Source organism: Rhipicephalus microplus, unplaced genomic scaffold, assembly GCF_043290135.1.
Source record: "Rhipicephalus microplus isolate Deutch F79 unplaced genomic scaffold, USDA_Rmic scaffold_31, whole genome shotgun sequence".
In the NCBI taxonomy this organism is placed as follows: domain Eukaryota; kingdom Metazoa; phylum Arthropoda; class Arachnida; order Ixodida; family Ixodidae; genus Rhipicephalus; species Rhipicephalus microplus.
This window is the reverse complement of record NW_027464604.1, coordinates 596,755-622,490: the sequence shown is the minus strand read 5'-3', so window position 1 is coordinate 622,490 and position 25,736 is coordinate 596,755. Positions and strand designations below refer to the sequence as shown.

Sequence of the window (25,736 nt, the reverse complement as noted above, 5' to 3'; positions counted from 1 at the left end):
TATGAATATAAAAGAGAGTACTGCTTAAAATGTTGAGTACACTGACTATACAATTAAAAATATGGTAATCAGAATTTCTAAGAGTTACATTTTCTTGTAAAAAAAACTGACACATACTTATGTCAAGATTCATGCCGAAAGTACGTCTTGCCCAAAAATATTTCTGAAAAATTCAGCATATTCCACGTAGCTCCGGAATCGACATTATGCGAAGCATGCGGAGGCATGCTTAGCATGACCATGTTGTAATTTTTTTATAGCGGCACGTTATGAAATTATGCCAAATATACGTCCAAATGTTCCACACACAGACATACATTGAAGAATTCCAAGTGTTTATATAACCAGTTGTTTGCACTTGTGCAATGATGCAAACATGAACTTGAGCATTAGGAACACCAGAATCAATAAACTGGTATGAAGTGCTGGTGCCAGTGAGGATGGTAGCCCTGGACGCTGCTGCATAAATCAACTTCAGTGCATGGCACCTAGCAACAATTGACGTCAACTCGATATCACAGCTGCATCATAGGAGTACATGTGTAATGTTTATAAAGCTGGATTGCCACCACTGCAACCACTATTTACGTTTCATGACCATATGAAGGTATTAAGCTATTTGAAAAGTGGGTCCGAGATCTGGCGTGGCTTTGTTGTAGAATATGCTTGAGTGCCGCGCAGAATGCTTGGGTTCAATTCCTGATGGGACCGCGACATTTATTCTTTGCATTCGTCGGGTCAGCACTGCCGATGTAAGGCTTTTTAGATGCGAAGCATCTCTGACTCACGTGTTTAACGCCGTACGTACGTCCGTGCAAACGCACCGCAGCGCGTTTTTCTCGCCGCAGGTATTGGAGCACTGCCAAGTAGGTCAAGTTGCAGATGCACGTTGACGTCTCACCCGCAGCAGCTGCCGGCTCCTCCACCCGCTCATAACACACATCTCTCCCACTTCACCCTCTCCACCACCCGCAACGCTCGACCGCACGTCGAGTGGAAACACTTTTTTAGCTCGTTATCTGCGATGAAACTTACACGAAACCCAACCCGCCTCCCATGTCTTTGCGTTTCAAACAAACGTTTACTCGAGTAAACAATACACCGAGTTCGCTTCCAGCCGTTCTTCCAGCACCCGCGTTGACGCCCGTTTCAACTGGGTCAACGACGTGAGCACCACTACTGCTTCGCATCCCAGCAGGGTTCTCTTCGGGGAAATGGTTCATAATTTCTCAATGCTCACGTGTCAAAATTTTCCACGTGTGTTCTCGTCATTCCTGGGTAGATGCAAAAAATTAAGTGTCAATTACTTGGGGCACATAGCCGCCCGCGGGTATGTGTCACTGTTCAGCAGGAAGCGTTTGACGACGCGCGTAACCGGATTGTGACCTTATTCATATCTTCACCGGCGCGTCGTATTCGTCAAACTATGGAACTCTCCCATACTAATTTTGGTTCACGCCAAGTTAAGGAGGTGATCACGAGAGCACCCAGACGTGAGCGGCTAGACAGACAGACAGACAGACAGACAGACAGACAGACAGACAGACAGACAGACAGACAGACAGACAGATAGATAGATAGATAGATAGATAGATAGATAGATAGATAGATAGATAGATAGATAGATAGATAGATAGATAGATAGATAGATAGATAGATAGATAGATAGATAGATAGATAGATAGATAGATAGATAGATAGATAGATAGATAGATAGATAGATAGATAGATAGATAGATAGATAGATAGATAGATAGATAGATAGATAGATAGATAGATAGATAGATAGATAGATAGATAGATAGATAGAAGAAATGCTTCGCCTGTAATATCTTTACTCACATTTGTAAAACAGCAACGGTAAAATAAATATGAATTACCTTTCTTAGGTTTAACCAATCACAAGAAGGCTGTTTGTTGATAATCTGCATGCTGTGAAAGAGCTTTTCGTATTGCTCTTCACATGTGCGGTAATTCGTTCCATTTATGCACTTGGAACTGCATGCATGCTTTCATGACGCGAGGACGCGCGTTGCTGTTACATGCAGCGTTCAGTATTTCTTTTGTCGAGCTACACGATAGGACATGGCACAGCGCTTATAAAGCACTGCGCATTGCGCCATGTCCACTTATACTCTATGAATGAGTCTTGGCGCTGTCAGCCACAATGATTCTTCACATCCATCTGCTGGTGCGCAAAGTTTGAACACAGTGAAAGGTCATGAAATATATATATATGTGTGTGTGTGTGTGTGTGTGTGTGTGTGTGTGTGTGTGTGTGTGTGTGTGTGTGTGTGTGTGTGTGTGTGTGTGTGTGTGTGTGTGTGTGCCCGATAGCAGCATCCGCATCCACACGGGCGCGCGCGTGCGTGCACACGCGCGTTTTAATGTCGGGTACCCCTAGCTGCCTGTAGCACGCGCATGCTATTGCGTGTCTTTGAACTCACCGCCACACCTGTGGAGAATACAAAAGAACGCAAGGGCTCATGTACGCAAGCCACTTGGAGCCGCCGCACTGAAACTCTGTATTGATAGCCTGTTTCGCTCCTGCAAGGGCTGTGTGCCGCAAGGAAAACATAAAGGTGCAAACGTCCTCCGGCTAGCTCATACCTGGAATTTTCACTGACACCTAACGCTGCTTTTTCCATAATGCAGACGCCGCATAGATACCAGAATTTGCCATGAAAAATTACCAAGGAAGCACCGGACGACCCAGCCCAGCTGCACAGTCATTTCTGTTTAAGGAGTTTTTGATCCCCCGTTTAGGAACCAAATATACTGCATCCTGTCTATTGTCGGTGGATTTATCGGCATGTGTACATTGCGTACTCACAAACCCGCGTTAGTCTTGCAACAACGTGTTCGCATGCACGCGCTGCAACAGCGCAACACGCTCCCACGCGCTGCAAGCAAGGGTGCAAGTTGAGCAGACGAAACATCGGCGGCCGAAGCCCTGCAGCGGCTTGCGCTTCGCCTTCCCATACTGCCTTGCGCCCGCCTTTGGCGCGCGCACAGAAAGCATACCGGTAAAAGCTCTCATTTCGGAACTTTGTTCCCGAGCACTAGATTCGTTCGATTCACCTGCACCACGTGAACCAGATCACAGGGTGCTGCACTTTGTCATTCGTTTCAGCGGTGCAGCATTGACGACCTTTTAACTCTGTCATTCGTTTCAAAAGGTGCAGATGAGGGGCAGCACTGGTTCAAGATTTTCCTGCACCACCTACACTGATGGTGCTGGCTTGGTGCAGTCGCATGTGCAGCTGAGCAGACGATGCAGCACTTTAGTGTAGGTGGCTTAGGCTTCATACCCGCCTCTTCAAACGCGGTGTGTTTCGCCATTAAGTTTGCGCCTCATAAACTGTCCACATGTGTGGTTCGCCATCGTTCAATGTTAGCTGTACGGCGTGAACTGTTGGCTCATCGTCATTCGTTCCGGGGGTCGCGCTGTGCCTGCACCGCTGAACTCACGCTGCACAATTTCTGAACTTCGCGTGCACAGTCGTGAACTGGTTCCAATTGGTGCAGGTGAACCACGGACCTACTGCCCTCGTTGTTCAGTGGTGGTCAGTTGTGTCAACGCAGTCGGCGTTGGTTGTGCGGTTGACTGTGCGGACCATTCTAACCGTTGACAGCCGGCGGATTCTGCTACCGTATCGTGTTGGAGATTGCATGTGATCTTCCAGTTGTGCCTGTCAATTCTGTTGCACTTTTCGCGTTGTAGCTTGTTCGCATTTATTTCTCTATCTAAGTGTGCTTGAAGTGTTCGTGTGCAGCTGCTGAAAAGCCAACCCTAACATGACCCGTGCACTCGTTGCCGGAGACTCAATGTTGAAGTACCTCACAGGGTGTTTCACATTGAGCTCCAGGACACATGTCGAGGTTCGCTCATTCAGCGGTGTGCGGATCGAGAAATTGTTCTCTTTAATTGCTCATTCTCTGGCAGATGTGCACGTGGTCGTTCTTCACATTGGCACTAACAATGTCGGTGAAGAACCCCTCGTGCCGATTGCCAGGTTCCGATCAATGATCTCCAGAATTCTTGATGTCAATCCGTCAATCCGTGTTGTAGTGTCTGCAATTCTGCCGAGACAAGCGAGTTTGCGCAAGTGCCAGTGGGCGCTGTCTGTCGGAGAATTGGAGGCGTTCAACATGGATGCCGGGGAGACGAATGCCATTTTGCAGGCGCTGTGCCACAAGAACGGCTACGGTTTCGTGGACGGCACATGCGAGCTAATGGGAATGCTGAAGGCTGACGGCGTGCACCCAACGAAACATGTTAGCCAGGTAAGCAATTAATGTGGATGTTATAAGGGGCTAGCTGCCTAGTCGGTAGCGGCTGCGGACGATCAAAGTTACGGGTTAGCGACGAGTCAACGACACATATTGCAATTGTTGCATTTAGAAGATACGAATTCAATCCTCCAAGAAAACGTAAGCGTGCTTGCAGCGCTACAGTGCACGTGCTTCATTGAAAGCGCCCGCGAAAGATAAAATTAGGTGAAATTAGGCGTGTGTAGCTGTGATAGTCGTCCTACATATAATTTCCACGCAATGTGGTACCGCGCGGTGAAGGCCACGTAAACGTGGACGTTGGAGTATTTAGTTAGCGGCATTCCGCTACGGCCTTTTTCGTTTTTTCCAGAGTTAATTCGTTATGTTGGCACTGCAGGTCCACGGACGACCTTTGAACATAAGTTGCATAAGAGAGGGCACGGCAACGTTCTCCAGAACAACATGTCTAAGCTTGCATGGATTGTCGTGCAGGTGTTTCTTCTTGTCAAGCCTGGTCCGCTGCCTGATACTGGACGGCCATCCCACTCTGGGCATGCGCCACTGGATCGCGCTCCAGGCACGTGGAAACCACCGTCGACATCGCAGCTACGCACCCTCGTCTCCAGTGAACCACGCCGTTGGCTTCAGTCATCGGTGACGTCAGTGGAGCCGAGTATAAAGCACCAAGATTTCGCCTTCCGCCTCAGAGGGCACGGCAACGTTCTTCAGAACAACATGTCTAAGCTTGCATGGATTGTCGTGCAGGTCAGTTTTCACACCCCTAATTCATCTGTCCGTACTAGTTGCTACGCTCTTTTGATTCTGCCGTGCCCTCGGCAATGTGTCCAAATTGTTGACGATTGCTGGTCTGTCTTGACGATTTTGCTGTGTGGTGATGTGGAGAGCAACCCTGGTCCAGATCTTGAGGAACTTATAAATAGTATACTAGCTGAACTAAAACAATCTAAAGAGGAACAAAATAAACGCGACACCATACTTTCAGACATTAACAAAAAACTTTCCAAACTAGACGAAGTATTAAAGGTATCAAAGGCGAACGAAGAAAAAATAAAGAAACTGGAGGGAAGAATACAGCGCGTAGAAAAGGCTCTGACAGAACAAGACAAAAAGCTTGTCGATTACGAAGATCGTTCAAGAAGGAATAATTTGGTCGTATTCGGCATACCGGAAGGACCAGACGAAAACAGAGAAATTTTGGAAGACAAAGTTGTTTCTAAAGTTTTCCAAGACACCCTAAAGGTCACAGTTACTTCCGTGGAGCGCATTCATAGAATTGGACGGGTGAATGAACAACGCCCAAGGCCGGTCATTGTGCGGTTGTACAATTACAACGAAAAACTTTTGCTTTTCAAGAAGTGTAGCATACTAAAAGATTCGGGTGTATCAATATCTCACGACTACTCGCAAGCAACACTTCAGCTACGAAAAAGGCTCTGGAAAACAGTAAAGGACAACAGAAGTCAGGGTGATAAGGCGTACTTAGTTTATGATAAGCTTTACATCCATAATGACGTCTACGTATGGGACGAGCATCAAAACCGTAAACAACTGTTGCGCAGCGCTGCGCGCTCAGAAGATTGACATCACAATGACGAGCAAACCTTAGCGCACAAGCGGCTTCGTTTGATAAACCTCAATGCACAGAGCTTGCGGAACAAACAAGAACAGTTTGAACATGTTCTGCTATCCTATGATCCTCACATAGCCGTAATTTCAGAAACCTGGTTGCACCCTGACGATCGAGATAGTTGCGTGTTTCCGCCTTCATATACGTGCTATCGTAAGGATCGCAAAACAAGGGGCGGTGGCACTGCAGTTCTTGTCAAAAGTGGTGTGCCGTCACATCAATTGCCCGAGATTGATGTCGACCACGAAAGTGTGCTTTGCAGATGTGAATTTTTACGAAACCAAATCATCGTCGTAGGTCTGTACAGACCGCCCAATGCTGAGCCAGATTTCTTGTTAAAACTTTACAAGCTAAATCAGTATCGCAACCAAATTCTTTTAGTTGTTGGGGATTTCAATCTGCCTTGTATTAATTGGGAAACGCTAAAGTGCGGCCCAACAGACATACCGAATTCTGAAATTTTTCTGGACATGCTCTTGGCGTTTAATCTGACCCAAACCGTTTTACTTCCCACTTGGGTGACAAGCTGTACGTCTTCGATTCTAGATCTCGTCTTGTGCTCCTCAACTATAACTGACATTACCACCGATATTTGTGAGGGAATTTCAGATCATAAATTGGTATACTTTACGTCATTGCTCCCACGCCAATCCAACCCACCCCAATACAAACCTATTACTATAAAGCAGTACACATCTGCAGATGATGTAAATATAACTAATTATCTCGAGGAAGCCATTGTTTTGTTTGATGATAGTGATGACATCAATACATTATGGACAAAGTTCAAAGCGCACTGTCATTTCTGTATCCAGCATTTTATTCCAGATAAAGTGAAAAAAGTTGGCAGGACGAATCCGTGGATAAATAGAGAAATAATTCATGTGAAGCGCAAATTAAAACGCTTGCGGAAACGTTCCAATGCTGCTCAAGCAGACATTTCTAATTTACAGGCTACATTAAAGTCCAAATTAGCTGCTTCTAGGGATCACTACTTTAATGTGACACTCAATCGTTTTGTATCCGGAAGTCCCTCTAAATTTTGGCAATTTTTATCTCATAAGGGTGGCACGAGGCTTGATCAAATCGCCAAGGGTGATCGGGTACTTACTGATCCAAGAGAAGTGGCGGAGGTGTTTAACGAGTATTTCCAAAGTGTGTTTTCAACGTCAGATCCTTTAAACGGGGCTGTTTGTGAAAATGATGATTGTGGTGTCATTCAGATTTCTTTGGAAGGTGTCACAGAATTGCTTTTGCGATTGGATCCGAAAAAATCGACAGGCCCTGATGATATCCCTTCCGCATTTCTCAGACGCTATGCTACACTGTTAGCCAGGTTCCTTGTAGTCATTTTGCAGAAATCCGTTTCGTCTGGTGCGATACCTGATGATTGGCGTATTGCACGTGTGACTCCTGTGTATAAGAAGGGTAACCGTCTCAATTTTTGTAACTATCGGCCCATCTCTCTCACCTGTCATTGTTGTAAACTGCTGGAACATATTATCGCAAAATACCTCAATAACTTTCTTCAATCCCAAAATATTCTCACTGAGCACCAACACGGTTTCCGACGAGGTCTTTCTACTACTACGCTGTTATGAACTACAATTAATGAATTTGCGAAGGCTCTAGATGCTGGTAGCCAGGTTGACGTGATCTTTTTTGACCTCTCGAAGGCGTTCGACAAAGTTCCCCATAAAAAATTAATAAATAAACTGAAGTCAATTGGCGTTCCTTCAGATATAACAAATTGGGTCACATCTTACCTACTAAACCGAAAACAATACGTAGAGATTGAGGGCTCGCGCTCGCGTTTCTTAGACGTTTTTTCCGGAGTACCGCAGGGGTCCGTACTCGGTCCTGTTTTATTTAACATTTATATTAATGATTTGGCTCAAGCAATAGATACCAGCGTATCAGTTAAACTGTTCGCAGACGACTGCATTCTTTTCAAAGTCATAAACTCAACGGCAGATCAACAAGTTTTAAACAGAAACGTCGGTAACTTGAAAACTTGGTGTTCCGAGTGGAACATGGTAATTAATCTAGAAAAAACTGCTCACTTGTGTATCACCAACAAAATCAACAAGTTTCACTTTAAATATGAGATAAAAGGGTCATAGATTACACAAGTCGAAGAATATAAATATTTGGGTGTTACAATTACCTCAAGCCTCAACTGGACAACCCATATAGTAAATACGTCCTCTTCCGCACGTAAAAAACTAGGGTTTCTAAAGCATCGATTAGCTAATGCCCCCAGTTCCTTAAAGCTTAAAGCTTACAAAACAATGGTAAGGCCTTCCTTGGAGTACGCCTCCGTAGTATGGGACCCTCACACAAAGAGCAATATACAAAAGATAGAAAAAATTCAGCGCCTGGCAGCCCGTTTTATTTACAGTAGGTATAGACGCCGCGAATCCCCCTCTGCGATGTTGCAGTTGGCAAATCTTGAACCTCTTGAGGACAGACGACGAGCTGCTTTACTTAACTTACTCCGTCTAATGTATTTTTCTTAACTCGAAATAAAGCCAGAAAACTACATGGTAAAGGATTCTTCCAGGCCTTCTCGTCACAAAAACAGCTGTAGCATCAAGCCAATTTTCGCAAGAACTAATTTATACAAACACTCTTTTTTCCCGAAATCAATCTCTGAGTGGAATTTGTTGCCCCGAAACTCTACTCTTCTTTCCTTTTCACCATGAAATGCGCCTTGTGTTTCCTGGCTTTCACAATACTTGTTTGATTTAACAATTTGTTGTGTGCCTAAGAGTTTGGTGCTTTGCTTATGGATTGTGTTGCAGTGGGTGTACTCAGCCCTCTGGAAACGAGTATAATTTGATGGTGATTGCTATGTTTTTCTTACATTTCGTGTGTAACAGTATCAATTTTGTTGTAACTTTGTTGTACTTTTATTTTACCTTTGAACTTGCTGTACCTTTCCTGCTTGGACCTTAAATGGTTCGCAGTATATCATGAATAAAAATAAAATAAAATGCTTAGATCGTCGGAATCGAGCGGCTGCTTGTTGATCATGTTTTGCACATGTAGAGCCTTCCGAAATGATTTGATTAGAGTGAAATGACGCGTGCAGTGGGACTATTTGCGACTTCGGCTACCAATGATATAAGCGGGTTTTACTGTGTGTTCATTACCACAGTATATTTGAGAGGCGCCAACGGGTAAGCTCACTGGTGCACAGCCTTTATGCAACAGCAGCTCCTTTACTCAGAAGTGCAGAATAAGCAATCTGACAAGAACTACTAAGGAGGCCAGTGAGGTTACCTCCCTTATGTGCATTATCTCTGCCATGAGTTGACAAGCATCTGGTGTAAATGTGAATTCCCTATTGTGCATCAAAGGAAAGATCAATACTACTGTTACTGTTATTGTTATGAACACAGATCATATTTCATCAAACCCATGTTAGCCCATTTTATTCTCTTAATTGAAATACTGAAAATGAGATGTCTGATATGCCTTACTTGTTTCCAAAACAGGGCAGCAATGTCTGATATATAAAGTAAAAATTCTGCAAGTCATTTATGTAATTCGATCATTATACATCGAACGTCCCAGCCGTTTTGGCAACCGTCTTAAATGTATTGGAAAAAAATCTTGCTGGAGCACTGTGTTTAAAATAGTGAAGTGGTAAAATTTTTCTCAGAGAAAAAATTTTGGGTCACGTGGCTGCCTTCTGAGTTACCTGAAAATTGCAGAACTCCTCGCATTCGATCAGGTCGGCATCAGCTCACACAAAGTCATGTAGACCAACAGCACCTGGTGTCGCTCCATTGAAGCTGAAATGCCAAACAACACTGTACGTAAGCAATTTCTGTGAGGTCTTGGCATGCGTTTGGACAGAAGCACATCAGCAAGAAGTTAGGCAGTCTACAGAACATCTATCGAAATTATGGCACAGTATATGTCATGTGCTGATATAGTTACCAACAGAAGCATTAGCAAAAAGTCTTCTTTTGAAGAAAAAGAAGTCATTTTGCTATCATCATTGTCCAACAACCTAAACAGCAATGGTTGCACCAACGCCTTTTGGCAAATACCCAAGTGCCCGACTTGTGAAATGAGCGCCGCTGCAATTTTTTTACATCTACTTTCTCACCTAGTTTAAGGGTCTAAAACAGTCGCATATTACTAACATGTATTTTGGGAGTGCTTTTAAAATCTCTTCGCTGTTGAGAGAGAGCAAACACCTTGTACCAACAGAAGCATTAGCAAAAAGTCTTCTTTTGAAGAAAAAGAAGTCATTTTGCTATCATCACTGTCCAACAATGTAAACAGCAATGGTTGCACCAATGCCTTTTGGCAAATACCCAAGTGCCCGACTTGTGAAATGAGCGCCGCTGCAATTTTTTTACATCTACTTTCTCACCTAGTTTAAGGGTCTAAAACAGTCGCATATTACTAACATGTATTTTGGGAGTGCTTTTAAAATCTCTTCGCTGTTGAGAGAGAGCAAACACCTTGTACTCAATGAATGTTCATCATGGACGTTATATTTCTTCATTGCTATGACAACTTCATTCTTTGGGGCTTCCGTTATGGTGGGGTTCAACTGTAAATGTGCTCTTCTGTGTTCCAGCTGTTGGGGTGCCTGCTACGTGCAGCCATCAAGGAAGCAAGCAAGGACCTTGAGGCAAGCCACAATGGAGCATTACAGCAGCAGCACCAGAAAGAAAAGGACCACAAGAAGCTTCGATTCCAGTACAGTGATCAGTCAAAAGGGCTGGCACAGTATTGGAATAATGTAACTCATTTCCCAGCTCTTTCCACAGACCCTATGCTTGTTGTAGCCCCTGCATCTCCATGCAAGGAAATGTGGTCGGACGTTGCACGGAAGTCTGATTCTGCTACCCTACAATGTCACAGTGCGATGTCAGTGACACCTAAGGTCACAGAAACAGACCCTGCTCATGGGTACCCTTCGCTGCCAATAACTGCAGTGGCATGCACCAGGGCTTCAGCTGTGACTGTTTTCGCTCAAGTAAAACGGCACCCTGTGCGCGCTCCTGCACTTGTCGGTGGTGTGTGGATGCAGCACAAAGTGAAGAAGACTGGGCGTACTGCCGTGCCACTGTGCTCTGCTGCTTTTGAGCAGAGCCCACCTTCTGACTGTGGGCCACCCGACGCCTGCGACGTAACATCCACGGTGAGCCCCCAGTCAGGAGGTGTGGTTCTGCGCAAGGGCAGCAGTGCGGCTGACACCAGCACTTCCACACCTCGTGATGATCCCCGTGTAGAAAAGGAGGTTAGAGTCGAAAATAGGAAAGGGCACAGTAACAAGAAACCAGTTTCTCCTGCTCTTGTCAGTGGTGCGAGTGTGCACCACAAAGTGACGAAGACTGGGCGTACTGCTGTGCCACTGTGCTCTGCTGCTTTTGAGCAGAGCTTACCTTCTGACTGTGGACCACCCGACGCCTGCGACGTAACATCCACGGTGAGCCCCCAGTCAGAAGGTGTCGTTCTGTGCAAGGGCAGCAGTGCAGCTGACACCGGCGCTTCCACACTTCGTGGTGATCCCCATGTAGAAAAGGGGGTTAGAGTCGAAAATAGGACAGGGCACAGTAACAAGAAACCAGTTTCTCCTGCTCTTGTTAGTGGTGCGAGTGTGCACCACAAAGTGAGGAAGACTGGGCGTACTGCCGTGCCACTGTGCTCTGCTGCTTTTGAGCAGAGCCCACCTTCTGACTGTGGGCCACCCGACGCCTGCGACGTAACATCCACGGTGAGCCCCCAGTCAGAAGGTGTGGTTCTGTGCAAGGGCAGCAGTGCAGCTGACACCGGCGCTTCCACACTTCGTGGTGATCCCCATGTAGAAAAGGGGGTTAGAGTCGAAAATAGGACAGGGCACAGTAACAAGAAACCAGTTTCTCCTGCTCTTGTCAGTGGTGCGAGTGTGCACCACAAAGTGACGAAGACTGGGCGTACTGCTGTGCCACTGTGCTCTGCTGCTTTTGAGCAGAGCCCACCTTCTGACTGTGGGCCACCCGACGCCTGCGACGTAACATCCACGGTGAGCCCCCAGTCAGAAGGTGTCGTTCTGTGCAAGGGCAGCAGTGCAGCTGACACCGGCGCTTCCACACTTCGTGGTGATCCCCATGTAGAAAAGGGGGTTGAGTCGAAAATAGGACAGGGCACAGTAACAAGAAACCAGTTTCTCCTGCTCTTGTCAGTGGTGCGAGTGTGCACCACAAAGTGAAGAAGACTGGGCCTACTGCCGTGCCACTGTGCTCTGCTGCTTTTTAGCAGAGCCCACCTTCTGACTGTGGGCCACCCGACGCCTGCGACGTAACATCCACGGTGAGCCCCCAGTCAGAAGGTGTGGTTCTCTGCAAGGGCAGCAATGCAGCTGACACCAGCGCTTCCACACTTCGTGGTGAGCACAGAGCAACTTCAGCAAAATTGTCACACAGCCATATTTGCACAGGTGGAGGAAATCTTTCTGTAGGGAGCACATTCAGCACTTATAAGGAGTTTAAAGCTAGCTGAAGGATGGAAAAGTGAATGGTTCCATCCGATGCGTATTGAAAAATCAGATAAAAACCCATTGTGTACTGAGAAAGATTTAAACAAAGCAGACTTTCCTTATGTTCGAGTTAAATTTGTCTGTTGCCACGCAGGGCATCCAAATCTGAGGGGACAAAATATTCGATCCAATCAACGCTTCAACTGTACAGGTTGCAACGTTGAACTGAAGCTTGCGCTGCGGGTTTCTCTACAGCCCTATTATGAAGTTGTAAATTTAGTGGGTGTGCACAACCATAAAATAGGTCCCGAGGAGCAACTTCAGGAGTTGATTTCTTGTAATGTGAAACCTAAAGAACTAAAGGATGCCATTCTGAGGAAAACGGGAAAACACGTTACTTCTCGTGATATTATAAACATGAAGCATAGAACGGTTCAAAAAATTCAGGACAATGCTCATCATGGAGCCCTTCTGTTAGAAAAAATCAACGAATTGTTTTCAGAAAACTCTGGGTGGAAGGTTCATATTGACAAGAATACAGAAAATGGTCTCTTGTACATATTGCTTCAATCAGAGCATATGGCCCAGTTACTAGAAAAATACCCTGAAGTGTTGTTCTTTGATGGTACGTATAAAGTTAATAAAGAAGGGTATATCTTGCATTCGATTATGTGTGAAGATGGAACAAGCCATGGGAGGCCTGTATGTTATGCATTTGTTCAGCGGGAGACATCAGAAATATTAACGTCTTTCCTAGAGACATTCCTTTGTTTGAATCCTGTCGTAGAGGAGAAGTGCAAAATTGTGGTAATGGACAAAGATTTAAATGAAATGAATATAATTCAGCAGCTTCTGGCCAAATGTAGAATCTTGTTGTGTTCGTGGCACGTGTTAAAGTACTTACACACGAAAGTGATGCAGCATAAGTCAAACAGTCTAGATAAGAAGTATGTTAAAGATATAATTACGAAACTGGTTTTTGCACATACCGTAGATATATATCAAAGGCACTTGCAGGACTTGGAAAAAGCACTTGAAAATGACAAAGCCCTTGTGCAGTACTTTTAAGAAAATTGGCACAGCTGCAAGATCATGTGGGTTCATGCTTATCGTGCAAATGCATGTAGTTTAGGAAATAATACTAACAATCGAATGGAAAGCCATAATCAAAAGTTAAAAAATTATCTAACACGTGACATGCGCTTAGTGGAAGCAGTGAAAGCTCTGATAAGGTATGTAACCCACGATGCTCTAGCACTCAGCCATATGCAATATAAAGAAATGAGAACTTGCATTGACACCAGTAAGACTGATAAGTTTTGCAGTGAGGTGTCAGCAAAATACACCGAATATGCTAGAAAATTGGTATGTAAAGAATATGGGCTGTTTATGAAATATCCAGGATACTGTGTTGTCTGTGATGGCAAATGCACCGTTTTTGTTGGCAGTAAGCTTTATGAAGTTACTAATAATATGAGGACATGCATATGCACATTTAATGCGCAGTACCAGCTGCCCTGCAGGCACATTCTTGCAGCTAGATCAAAAAATAATATGGAACTGTTTGATGAAAGTTGTGTGTCAAAGTGCTGGCTTAAATCTGATTTTGTGCAGACCGACCAGACAGTGTCACCAGACAAACTAAGCATTTTAACCACAAGCATGGTAAAAAAGGTACAGCCAGAACTTGATAACTCAGAGGCCAGATATAAATATGCATATGCACGTCTGTTGGAACTTTCAAAGGAAGTGGCTAATGTACTAGCCCAATGTAGCGCAACTGAACTTTGCGAAAAATTGAGCGAGTGTGAGGACTTTTTCCAAAATCTTGTTACTTACCCTAGAAATTAGAAACATGATTCACCCCTTCCTAAAATAGCACAAAGTAATGAACCAGTTAGTGGGGAAGGAAAAAGCTTAGAAAAGTCAAAAGAAGTAAGTAATTCGTGGAGTGTAGACCTGAACGACTATCTATTGGCCAAGTCTGTAGATGATGGCACTATGAAGAAGGGCTCCACAGAAGATAAATCGGAACTGAAAGTGCAATCTGGTCAAGTTAAATCTGATTCAAAAGATGAAATTAACTTTACTATAGCCTCGCATGATGATAAGGTATGTCAGGTTCTAGCAAAGACATCGGACACTAGCTTTTCGCCTAGTGATTTTGCACAGCAACTGACAGCGCTTAGCATACCTCTAGTTAAATCTGCTCGCGGCCGACCACGTAAGAGATGTGCACATGATACGAAGCGGGGAGAAAAAAGACTACGTTTGCATGTTTTGAAAAACTCTCAATTTAAAGAAAAGGCACCTGTGACAGTCGTTGGTAGAACAGTGGAAGAAATTAGTGACCCCATAGCTGACGCGATTTGTGGTCCAAATAATTGCAAACCGTACAAAATAAGTTTCTCTGATTTAGTGGCCTTACAAGGCACGGGATGGCTGTCAGATGCAATCGTAAATGCAGCGCAACTTAATATTTCGCGTCAGTTTCCTGGTCTGTGCAATTATCAGGATGTTCTTCTTGGGGAGAGCTTGACATTTGAGAAGCGAGACAACTTTATTCAAATTCTGCATACTCCTGGGCATTGGGTTACAGTGAAAAATTATGGTGCCCCTACAAACAGTGTTTTTCTGTATGATTCGTTAGACCAGGACATTATGCCAAGTGTAGCAACTCAAGTTATGAACATAATGAGTCTAGCTTCTAATACTCTCACCATTCACGCTAAGGCAGTACAGCGTCAAGAGAACTGTTATGACTGTGGCGTTTTTGCCATTGCTAATGCATTCACCATTGCATCTGGCGTCGACCCGTGCACCGTTGCTTTTGATAAGACGTTAATGCGCAGGCATTTAATATCATGTCTTGCAGACAATGAGATGGTCCATTTCCCTATTGCTACAATGCAAGTGCCCAGAATAAAACCAAAGTCAAGTTGCTTTTTTGTTCCAAAGTAATATTGCATGTTTAAACCATTAACAAAATCAGCCTTAAACTGAAACCTTATAGTTCTATAGCTGCTGATTTGAGACCTTTCTATAGATTCCAACTCTAGGTTATTAATATACTCGGTCATCATCATTAGCATTCTTAGTTCTTCTGCCTCACAAAGAATTTTAAAATGACATTCTTTGGTCCGTGTTATCCAGTGAGATAACTTTCTACAGGCGTTATTTATCCAGAAAATAATGCAAACCATTATACTATATGCACCTTGCTTTTAAAAACTAAGTGGTCTGAGGAAAAGTTAATAAATTTTGATGCCTATCGGTCAATGAAATGAACTGTGTAAATAACGTATTATTTTTGCGGTATATTTTAGGGACCATGAGCATCCTAGCATGTTGCAACCTTTTTAGATGCTTAACTATATAAATGTATGAAACCTTTTAAAGGGGCCCTAAAGGCATACTGTTGGTGCACTGTTTGTGGTGCACTGTTTGTTCCGTGCTAAGAAAATGCCTTGTTTAAAAAGAAGTTATATATTAAGTGGTCAGCATGCTACAACTGGTATTTAAATAACTTTCCAAGTAGGTCTTCTTGACATTTTGTCCCTTAGGTGGCGTGAAATACAGTAGTAGCAGGCATGGTAGAAGGAAAGTTTTGCTATTATGAGCAGACACCGGTCAGTAGCTTCGCAGAAACTTCTGTGGCACAAGTAGGTAATTTGAGAGAACTTTCACTGCCCCCCCCCCCCCCCCGTTTTTGGGGGATGATTGAAGATAGCCATGAGTCTTGTCGGCGGCTCTTAGTTCAAAGAAAAAAATAGAAAGAACCAAGCAGCATGTCATACCGGATTTGGGCGCACGTTAAAGAACCCTAGGGGGTAGAAATTTCCGGAGCTCTCCACTACGGGGTCTCTCATAATCATATGCTGGTTTTGAGACGTTAAACCTTACTTATAAAAAATAGGCATTTCATACCAGATTTTAATGCGCTGAAATCGTCTTTTCTACTGTGGACAGTTTCAGTAATTACTTTTTCTGGGACTCGACTACGTCATTTTATAGAGTTACAGAGTTCGCAGAATATGGCATGGGTGACTGGAGCCTTATCATACATTTACTCCTTTCTTGGTGAACTAAGCCCTGTAGATAATACTGCAGTTAGGCATTCTTAAACTTTCACTCATCATTCGAACAAGAGAAATTTTTTGCCTTTAGCGTCCCTTTCAGATGAAGAAAATTTGTTCCTTTGTGATTAAATGCCTGACTTCATTTTCTAAGCTGTGCTATGTGGAAACACATACTTCGGCAAAATGAAAGCTAATGCGGGCCGCTGGTGAAAATTTACTTTTCCAACTGTAAATAAATTTTATGTGATTGTATTACAATGTAAGATGTTCCTAATGCATTAACAAATAGTTCATATTCTAAACATTTCCTAGAAAACAGCATCATTTCTCGTAAAAGACTAAATGTTTGCTATGGCAAAGTTTGATTCCATTATACTGGCTGCAGTTTGAGGCAGCAGTTCAGCATGGCCTGTATTAGTTTCATATTGTCTAAGTCTCTGGGCGGAGCCTGACCACTACAGAGCGCGTTCTCGGGCGGCGGATAGAGAAACGTTTCATGATGTGAAGTTGCACAAAGCTGCTTCATATCATGGTACAGGCAGTTATGCCCGCGGACCAACAGGCATATAGTCATGGTTTATATTAGTGACAACCATATTTTTGCTGCTGTTAGCGGCCAGTGGTTTTTACACATCACCCAAATTTAACTCAGTGCATATACTTAGACATTGTGATGTACGTGTAACATCAGTGCAGTGCTCATGTTGGTTACCATTCATGAGACCGTAACAAGGACCTGCTGCCAGCCATCATGTCCTGGTCCTGACCTGCCTTTGGGAGGCTGACTCAGCCGTCTAGGTTCGCGAGCGGGTTCCTGCTTCTGGTCACCAGCCACGATGGTGCAATGACCAGCCACCATGGTGCATGCATGGGTAGATCTGTCTGATATAAAGTGTTAATGCAGGCTTGTTAATACGCCGTGAACTTGCTATAAACAGCACTACAACTAGACAAAGAAAGAAGAAACAGAAGCTGCAAGGGACATCCTGTCTCTTGCAGCTCTATCTATCAGATGTTCTGATCTCTCTGCTCACATTTGGAGATTGTTTTCACACTGTGACTGAAGCACTTCTGCCCATGACTTATGGGTGAATTGGGCTTCTCATCTGCTTCAGCCAACAAATACACCTGCAAAGAATGAGTCTGCCACTGTGGATGACACCAGCATTAAAACTACTAGTGACTGTTTTTGTTTCAAATGTTCAGCAGAACTTCATTTATTACAAAGCTATGCTTGTCTTAGTAGTTTGGTAATGGATGCAGTTTCAGTGTGATTGTTTTGCTTTTATTTAAAATTACTTTAATTTTAAATGTTTGACATTTGTGTGTGGAAAACTGGCTCATCCTTTCCTGAAACGAGACCCTGCCTCAGTAAAACGATCCTGCATCGCAGGCATGAGGGCTGAATGGCTGCAGCTACTTCAATGCTGCCCAAGGATTAAGTGTTGATGTTTGAGAGCAGCAGCCATAGGCCGGTAGAAAAAGTGGAACCTATTTAAACTCACTCAAGAAATACATTTCACCATGGAAACTCACTTGGACTCAAATTAACTTAAATTTAGCTCAACAGAACCAATTGGGACTCGCTATACTGTTTGTCAACCACTCTCACTCAGGCTCAAACTTACCAACATATTACTCAGTTCGGCACGGTCAGACTCGCGATTTGACCTGTGTCTGAGTGAGCGAACAGCTGTCACTAGTCGCAATCCAATAAAAATATTTTTATGAAATATGCAGCTCACATCAGAAATTTTTGCCATGAATGTCCCATGAGCGAGTTTGTGAAGGGAGGTCTTGGCGACCTCCTTATCTCCTAACTTGCGCCTCTGTGCAATAACCACATGAACGGTTGTGTGTTGATGTATTCTTGAACAGACTTGATTTGCAATAAAAGCAAATATGATGTCGATAGTTATGCTGATAGGCGGGTATATAGGAACATAGGACAGAAATAAAATGTGGTGCTCACTAAGGCTCAACCAAGAAATACACGTTGAGCTTAGGGCTCACCACCTCAGACTTGCAAATATTTTCCTCACTCGGATTCAAGCTCATTAAAATTTTCCTTAGCCACACTCACTCTAACTCAGACTCATGTAATATTACTCTGCTGTACTCACTCAAACTCACGACTCGATCATAGTCCAAGTGAGCCTGGCCCCATTAACGTCCAATGTGCCATGCTCGAATCAGCCAATCGCTGATACAATGGCTGTAATGGGTAATTTTTGAGCTTGTAGCGCAATTTGTCGAGTGAAAGGAAAGCAATTTTCAGGTGAACTTGAACATTTATTGAGAAATTGTGGCCTTGTGCTGCACAACAATATTTGGCTCACCTGTTCTCGGGAGTCTTGACTACCGATTGGCCGCATTTTACGACCATATTCAATAAGAGTTGCAGGGCCCCTTAAACTTTGAAGAGGTTTTGCGGCAGTGTGAATTCTCTTGGATAGGTGCTTTCACAGCATAGCACTCTATGCTTTAGTGAAATCACCTTCACAGGAGGTTATGTGCAGATCAATGTTAACTATTTGTTCATTGCAAATACTTCAAAATTTTTAACAATTTAAAATCGAGTCGAAGCGAGTTTGCATACAGTACTGTTCCTTCAAATATTCAAAGCATTTGAATATTTGCACAACCCTGCTTTTTTTAGTTAATATATTTGTATTTTTTGCTCTCTCTACACAATTGGTTTCTCCCCTTGTTTTTTTCTCTTTCTCCTCTTTCTAATGGTTCTCCCATCTTCTTTTTCACTCTCTCCTTTGCATCCTCCCTTGCCTTTCCCACCCCTCTACTATTTACTATTTAAGGCTATGATTTCTTCTGTCACCATGCATAAATAGCTGAAGAGTTATTATGCTCAGCTTTCAATTCGCTGGTTCAAATGTTGCCTCGGGTAAGCAAAAAAAAAAAAACCAAGAAGTATTTTTGTTTTCTTTTCTTCTGCTGCTAAGAAGTGGTTCGTTGCAGATGGGACCCGTATTCTAAAGCGGCACAGGTTCGGAGGTGCCAGTTAGCTTGCCAGTATCCATTAAAATGTTATGACTGGCAGTGCAAGGACCAAGTCTGCAATAGACGCTCATTGGCATACCAGCCAAATGTGGTACGCGTCCAGCAGAAACGCAAAAGGTGTCTGGGTGTGCTGCAGGGAACACGCATCAGCGTCGCTGGGACAGACAGTTCGTGTTTGAGGAGAGGCGCATGCACGGACCGAGGATATGAAAAGCGCGTCGCGTGTGCACTCAGGGCTCTCTCTGTGGCCTTCGTTACGACCAGTCCTGTCTCCTGTAAAAGCGCATCTCAACGCCTTGTGTTTTTTACACCTGTAAATATGTAAATAAATCGTGTGTTTCTGTCGTCAAGAAGCCTCTCAAAGGTGTCTTCTTCCCCGGCACCTGGGTGAAAGCCTGTGCCCCTAACCTCGGTCACATCAAGGTGTGCTTCCCAAAAGTATCGCTGTGGTATGTATTGTGTGCTCACAATTGACAACAATGAAGGCATGGCAAAAATTGTTCCTGGTTTATTAACAGCCTTCTTGCAATATGTGCCTGTTTCAAATATATGAGGACTAGGTTTTCTTTTTTTTCAAGTCCTAATTTGTTCGAGAAAAAACTACAGCGAATTCGAGACGCTCATGTTTGGAAGATTTAAGTAGACTTTCCAGCTGCCCCTTTGCATAGTTGCCACTGCAATTAAGGCATCTGTTTTGGCCCCGTAGCAGCTTTTTTATGCCCCCCCCCCCACACACACACATTAAAGACAGCCAAGTCAATTCTGTATGCCACTCACTGTCTGTAGATTGTTGTCTACACAACCTGCTTCAATATTTTTATACTGTTTTCACACTTTGCGGCCACCAGGGTTGCCACCTTTTCTTAAACAAAAAACAGGCCCTTCAACGAGAGAAAGAGGGAGGGCCGAGGATACCTGGAGATTAATGTCCAACAATAGACACCATGTCAGGTCTTTGGCATACAGTGCCATTTGAAAATAATATTGCTTTCCTTGAGTCAAATAAACCTGATATAAATGCAAAAATGGCTCACTGAGCTAACCTACTAGTCTAATTGCTGGCATAAAAATATCCATGGTTAGAATAATGCTTCATTTCCATCACTTAAAAAAGAAAAATTGGGTGACCCTTAAGGTTCGCTTTCAATAATTGAACACGATGATACCCTGGCCCTAGTGCGTACTTCAAGCACTTGGTGCATGAAATATTTTCGAACTTGGTATGCACTCACTATGTGGTCTGAAGGAAATGTGTGCAGCAAAATGTGTGCGTTTTGGTATGGCTGGCCACCTTTTAACTATGAAGTCCTTAAGATAATCACATGTTCTGATGCCTGATTACAATGCACACTTGTATCAAGAAATATTACTGTGATATTACATATTGAATTGTGAAGACAGTATACAGGACACATGTGTTTGCAAAGCCTAACATTATTTTCACTGCATTTTCAAGCTGATGAAGTTATTTTCCTTAATTTCCAAGCAGATGTGTGGCTGTGCTGTAGAACGCCTGCTTGCCATGCAAACGGCCTGGGCTTGATCCTCCCGCAAACTGGGAAATTTTTTATTACTTATTTTATTTGCATCTTTCTTAATTTTTCCGGTTGCTCACAAGGTTCATCACTCACAATCAATGATGCCCACGAGATTTTTAAAACTATCGCGTTAAAACTGGCATAAAAGGGTAACAATGTATGACTGATTGAATAAGCTTTTACAGCTCATGCCAAATCACATTGGTGTGATGTTGAAATCCCTAGGTCCATTGTTAGACTACCAAATGTCATGGTTTTCACTTTTATGTCTGTTTAGGGGTACAGCAATTAACTGGCCAGGAAGTGTAAATAGATCTTTATTTGGAAACATGCTGAAGTATGATAAAGTCAAGCTCCCTTTCCCTTGAGTAATTTGAGATGTATATGTATTTTAAAATGGTGTTTGAAAATCACAGCAGCTGTGCCATTACACTGCTTCGTGGCAAAAGCTTAGTATCGAGTTCTGGAGAATTTCTGCACGTTGCCTGCTGCAGCTCAGACAATCGTTAATCTGGCTTAAAATTATATAGTATATATATTGCATTCTCACTTTCAATTTTGCTTATTGTGGAAAAAACAGGTCACTGACCAATGTCAAACGAAACAATGACGTTTCGGGACCCGTACGGGTCTCTTGTTCACAATGGAATGACGGCTGAGCAACAGGTTCTTATGTAACGTTGAGCGCATGACGCAAAGTCCGGGAGTACACGTGGTTTAGTGTGCCAGATGATCTATTGATTGTGTTACTTGTCGTCTGAATGATTAGTGATTCGAGGTTCAGTCTGGTTGTAAAATTCTTCTCCGTGGCTACGATGCGTGCGTTGTCCCAGCTTATCTCGTGGCCCGTCTTCTCGGCATGCTCTGCGAGTGCATTTGTCACTGTGTGGCCCTTGGCGACGTCATTCTTGTGTTGCATAAGACGTTTGCAGTAATTTCCACTCGTGCCAATGTACACCGATTCGCAATCGGCGCATGGTATCTTGTAGACCACACCAGGAAAGCGTTGCCGAGGGAGAGGATCCTTCACATTTAGCAACTCAGCCTTAAGCTCGCTTGCTGGAACATGCGCGATCTGTACACCACGTTTTCTGAATAGACGGGCTAGAGCTTCGCTTATATTTCGAATATAAGGAATCGATGCCCGCTTTTTTGTAGACGATGTGTTATGCATGGCCTGACTAGTTGACTGCAGTTTATCCATGACGGATTTAGTTGTTTTCCTAATAAAAATCTTGGGGTATCCATTCTTGATCAGGTCATCTTCAATGGTCCGGAGCTCCTCCTGCAGGCTTTCTTCATCGGAACAAATGCGAATCGCTCGTTGAACTAAAGACCGAATCACTGAGCATTTGTGGGCTACCGGGTGAACTGACTCGTAGTCGAGGTATCTACCGGAGTGCGTTGGCTTTCGGTACACAGCGAAGGCGAGGCCTGTGGGAGTACGTTTTACAACTGCATCCAAGAAAGGGAGGCAACCGTCTTTTTCTTCTTCCACAGTGAACTTGATGGAAGTCTCGACGCCATTTAGGCAGTCAAGGAAAGATTGGACGTCTTTCTTCTTTATCACGCAGAAGCAGTCGTCGACGTATCTCAGAAAAACCTTGGGTCTCGGCTGAAATGTTCCCAATGCTTTCTGCTCAATTGCTTCCATTGTGATATTCGCAGTTGTGACCGAAATCGAAGCTCCCATTGCGGTACCGAAAACTTGCCTGTAGAATTCACCCTTGTACGAGAAGTAAGTGTTGGATAGGCAAAACCGTAACAAGGTGCACAGCTCGGTGACGTCGAACGGTGTGCGATCGGCCAATGTCGTGTCCTTGTGAAGCAATTGTCTGGAAGTGTCTACAGCAAGGTCGACGGGAGCACTTGTGAAGATGGAGCAGACATCAAATGAAACCAGTACTTCGTCGACATCCACAGTGATACTCTTCATTTTGCTTATGAAGTCATTGGTGTTCCGGAGGTTAGTTTCAGTCTTGCCTGCAAGGGGAGCCAGGATGCCGTGAAGATACTTTGAGAGGCTGTATAGGGGTGACCTAGTGAAATCTACTATGGGCCTTAGAGGCGTTCCGCTTTTGTGAATCTTCGGTAAACCGTATATCGCTGGAGCAGAACCATTGGTGCACAGCAGCTGGAAGTATAACCTTTTTGCTGATGCAGGAAGCGTCTGGAAAATACTAGAGAGCGTCTTTTGCAGGCCCGTTTGGACTTTCGAGGTAGGGTCCTTGTTAATCTTGGCGTACGTTGTACAGTCCCCCACTATCTCCGTCATCTTCGACTCATACGTCGACCGGTCAAGCACAACCGTCACGTTGCCTTTGTCCGCAGGAAGTACGGCAATCTTCTTGTTTTTGTGCAATGCCTTAATCGCTTTTTCCTCGTCTTCCGAGAGGACTTGCTGGCAGCCATACTTGCGAATTCTGGATAGTATACCTACTGCTCTCGTACGGATTTCGTCTCGTTCACTTTCTCCAAGTAGACCAATAGCGTTTTCGACAGCACACACGACTTTGCGTGTGTCCGGCTGCTTTGCTTGGTTGAAGTTGAGACCACGGCTCAAAACTTGGCATTCCGCAGGAGTAAGCTCGTATGACGACAAGTTCCTGACCTCGAACATGGGTCCTCTGGTTTTCCTGCCTTTTTCTAGCAAAGAACTCAGTTTGCGCTCTTGTGACGTTTCCTGCTTTTCTGTTCGTCGTCGCGATGCTTGGTTCGCCACGAGATGTATTTCAGGGAGTAATTCAGGCATGATGAATTCCAGCTGGCGTGTTGTGAAGAAAATGTCAGTCTCAAGGCGCTTCACAGTCTGCTTGCAGTCTTCTATCCGTGCTTGAAGAAGCTGCCGTTCAGCTTTCGAAATGACTTGATGACCGAATGCCGATTTCACAGGGTGCTTTAGCTGCAAAGATTTTGGGATGAGTTGCTTGGACTTACAGGTTATGTTGAAACGCAGGTGCGTCTTGAAGGCTGCCAGTCGTGTAGATGCACTCAAGAACTGACGAATCCTGGTGATAGCCGTTTGTCCATACTTGTGGCGGATGCTCACGTAGTCAAGAGTTCGACGGAATGCCGTCTGGTCAGGTAAAAGCATTGTTGAAAAAGACGCACCTTCAAGACGCACCTGCGTTTCAACATAACCTGTAAGTCCAAGCAACTCATCCCAAAATCTTTGCAGCTAAAGCACCCTGTGAAATCGGCATTCGGTCATGAAGTCATTTCGAAAGCTGAACGGCAGCTTCTTCAAGCACGGATAGAAGACTGCAAGCAGACTGTGAAGCGCCTTGAGACTGACATTTTCTTCACAACACGCCAGCTGGAATTCATCATGCCTGAATTACTCCCTGAAATACATCTCGTGGCGAACCAAGCATCGCGACGACGAACAGAAAAGCAGGAAACGTCACAAGAGCGCAAACTGAGTTCTTTGCTAGAAAAAGGCAGGAAAACCAGAGGACCCATGTTCGAGGTCAGGAACTTGTCGTCATACGAGCTTACTCCTGCGGAATGCCAAGTTTTGAGCCGTGGTCTCAACTTCAACCAAGCAAAGCAGCCGGACACACGCAAAGTCGTGTGTGCTGTCGAAAACGCTATTGGTCTACTTGGAGAAAGTGAACGAGACGAAATCCGTACGAGAACAGTAGGTATACTATCCAGAATTCGCAAGTCTGGCTGCCAGCAAGTCCTCTCGGAAGACGAGGAAAAAGCGATTAAGGCATTGCACAAAAACAAGAAGATTGCCGTACTTCCTGCGGACAAAGGCAACGTGACGGTTGTGCTTGACCGGTCGACGTATGAGTAGAAGATGACGGAGATAGTGGGGGACTGTACAACGTACGCCAAGATTAACAAGGACCCTACCTCGAAAGTCCAAACGGGCCTGCAAAAGACGCTCTCTAGTATTTTCCAGACGCTTCCTGCATCAGCAAAAAGGTTATACTTCCAGCTGCTGTGCACCAATGGTTCTGCTCCAGCGATATACGGTTTACCGAAGATTCACAAAAGCGGAACGCCTCTAAGGCCCATAGTAGATTTCACTAGGTCACCCCTATACAGCCTCTCAAAGTATCTTCACGGCATCCTGGCTCCCCTTGCAGGCAAGACTGAAACTAACCTCCGGAACACCAATGACTTCATAAGCAAAATGAAGAGTATCACTGTGGATGTCGACGAAGTACTGGTTTCATTTGATGTCTGCTCCCTCTTCACAAGTGTTCCCGTCGACCTTGCTGTAGACACTTCCAGACAATTGCTTCACAAGGACACGACATTGGCCGATCGCACACCGTTCGACGTCACCGAGCTGTGCACCTTGTTACGGTTTTGCCTATCCAACACTTACTTCTCGTACAAGAGTGAATTCTACAGGCAAGTTTTCGGTACCGCAATGGGAGCTTCGATTTCGGTCACAACTGCGAATATCACAATGGAAGCAATTGAGCAGAAAGCATTGGGAACATTTCAGCCGAGACCCAAGGTTTTTCTGAGATACGTCGACGACTGCTTCTGCGTGATAAAGAAGAAAGACGTCCAATCTTTCCTTGACTGCCTAAATGGCGTCGAGACTTCCATCAAGTTCACTGTGGAAGAAGAAAAAGACGGTTGCCTTCCTTTCTTGGATGCAGTTGTAAAACGTACTCCCACAGGCCTCGCCTACGCTGTGTACCGAAAGCCAACGCACTCCGGTAGATACC

The 25,736-nt window shown here is 44.3% G+C and overlaps 1 protein-coding gene across 1 annotated transcript; it reads left to right on the top strand.

Moving 5' to 3' along the window:
* The first annotated feature begins 4,152 nt into the window (after positions 1–4,152).
* LOC142786756 (uncharacterized) lies at positions 4,153–12,576 on the top strand. Its single transcript, XM_075884389.1, has 4 exons — positions 4,153–4,287; positions 4,768–5,040; positions 10,524–11,477; positions 12,562–12,576. The coding sequence occupies exons 1-4, from the start codon at positions 4,153–4,155 to the stop codon at positions 12,574–12,576; spliced, it is 1,377 nt and encodes a 458-aa protein (XP_075740504.1).
* Positions 12,577–25,736: the final 13,160 nt, after the last annotated feature.

Bases quoted from the DNA above. Each gene is read 5' to 3' on its own strand.
- LOC142786756 (XM_075884389.1), top strand. From the start codon at position 4,153: ATGGATGCCGGGGAGACGAATGCCATTTTGCAGGCGCTGTGCCACAAG. The intron at 4,288-4,767 runs GTAAGCAATTAA...ATTGTCGTGCAG, and splicing joins CAACGAAACATGTTAGCCAG to GTGTTTCTTCTTGTCAAGCC. The intron at 5,041-10,523 runs GTCAGTTTTCAC...TCTGTGTTCCAG, and splicing joins TTGCATGGATTGTCGTGCAG to CTGTTGGGGTGCCTGCTACG.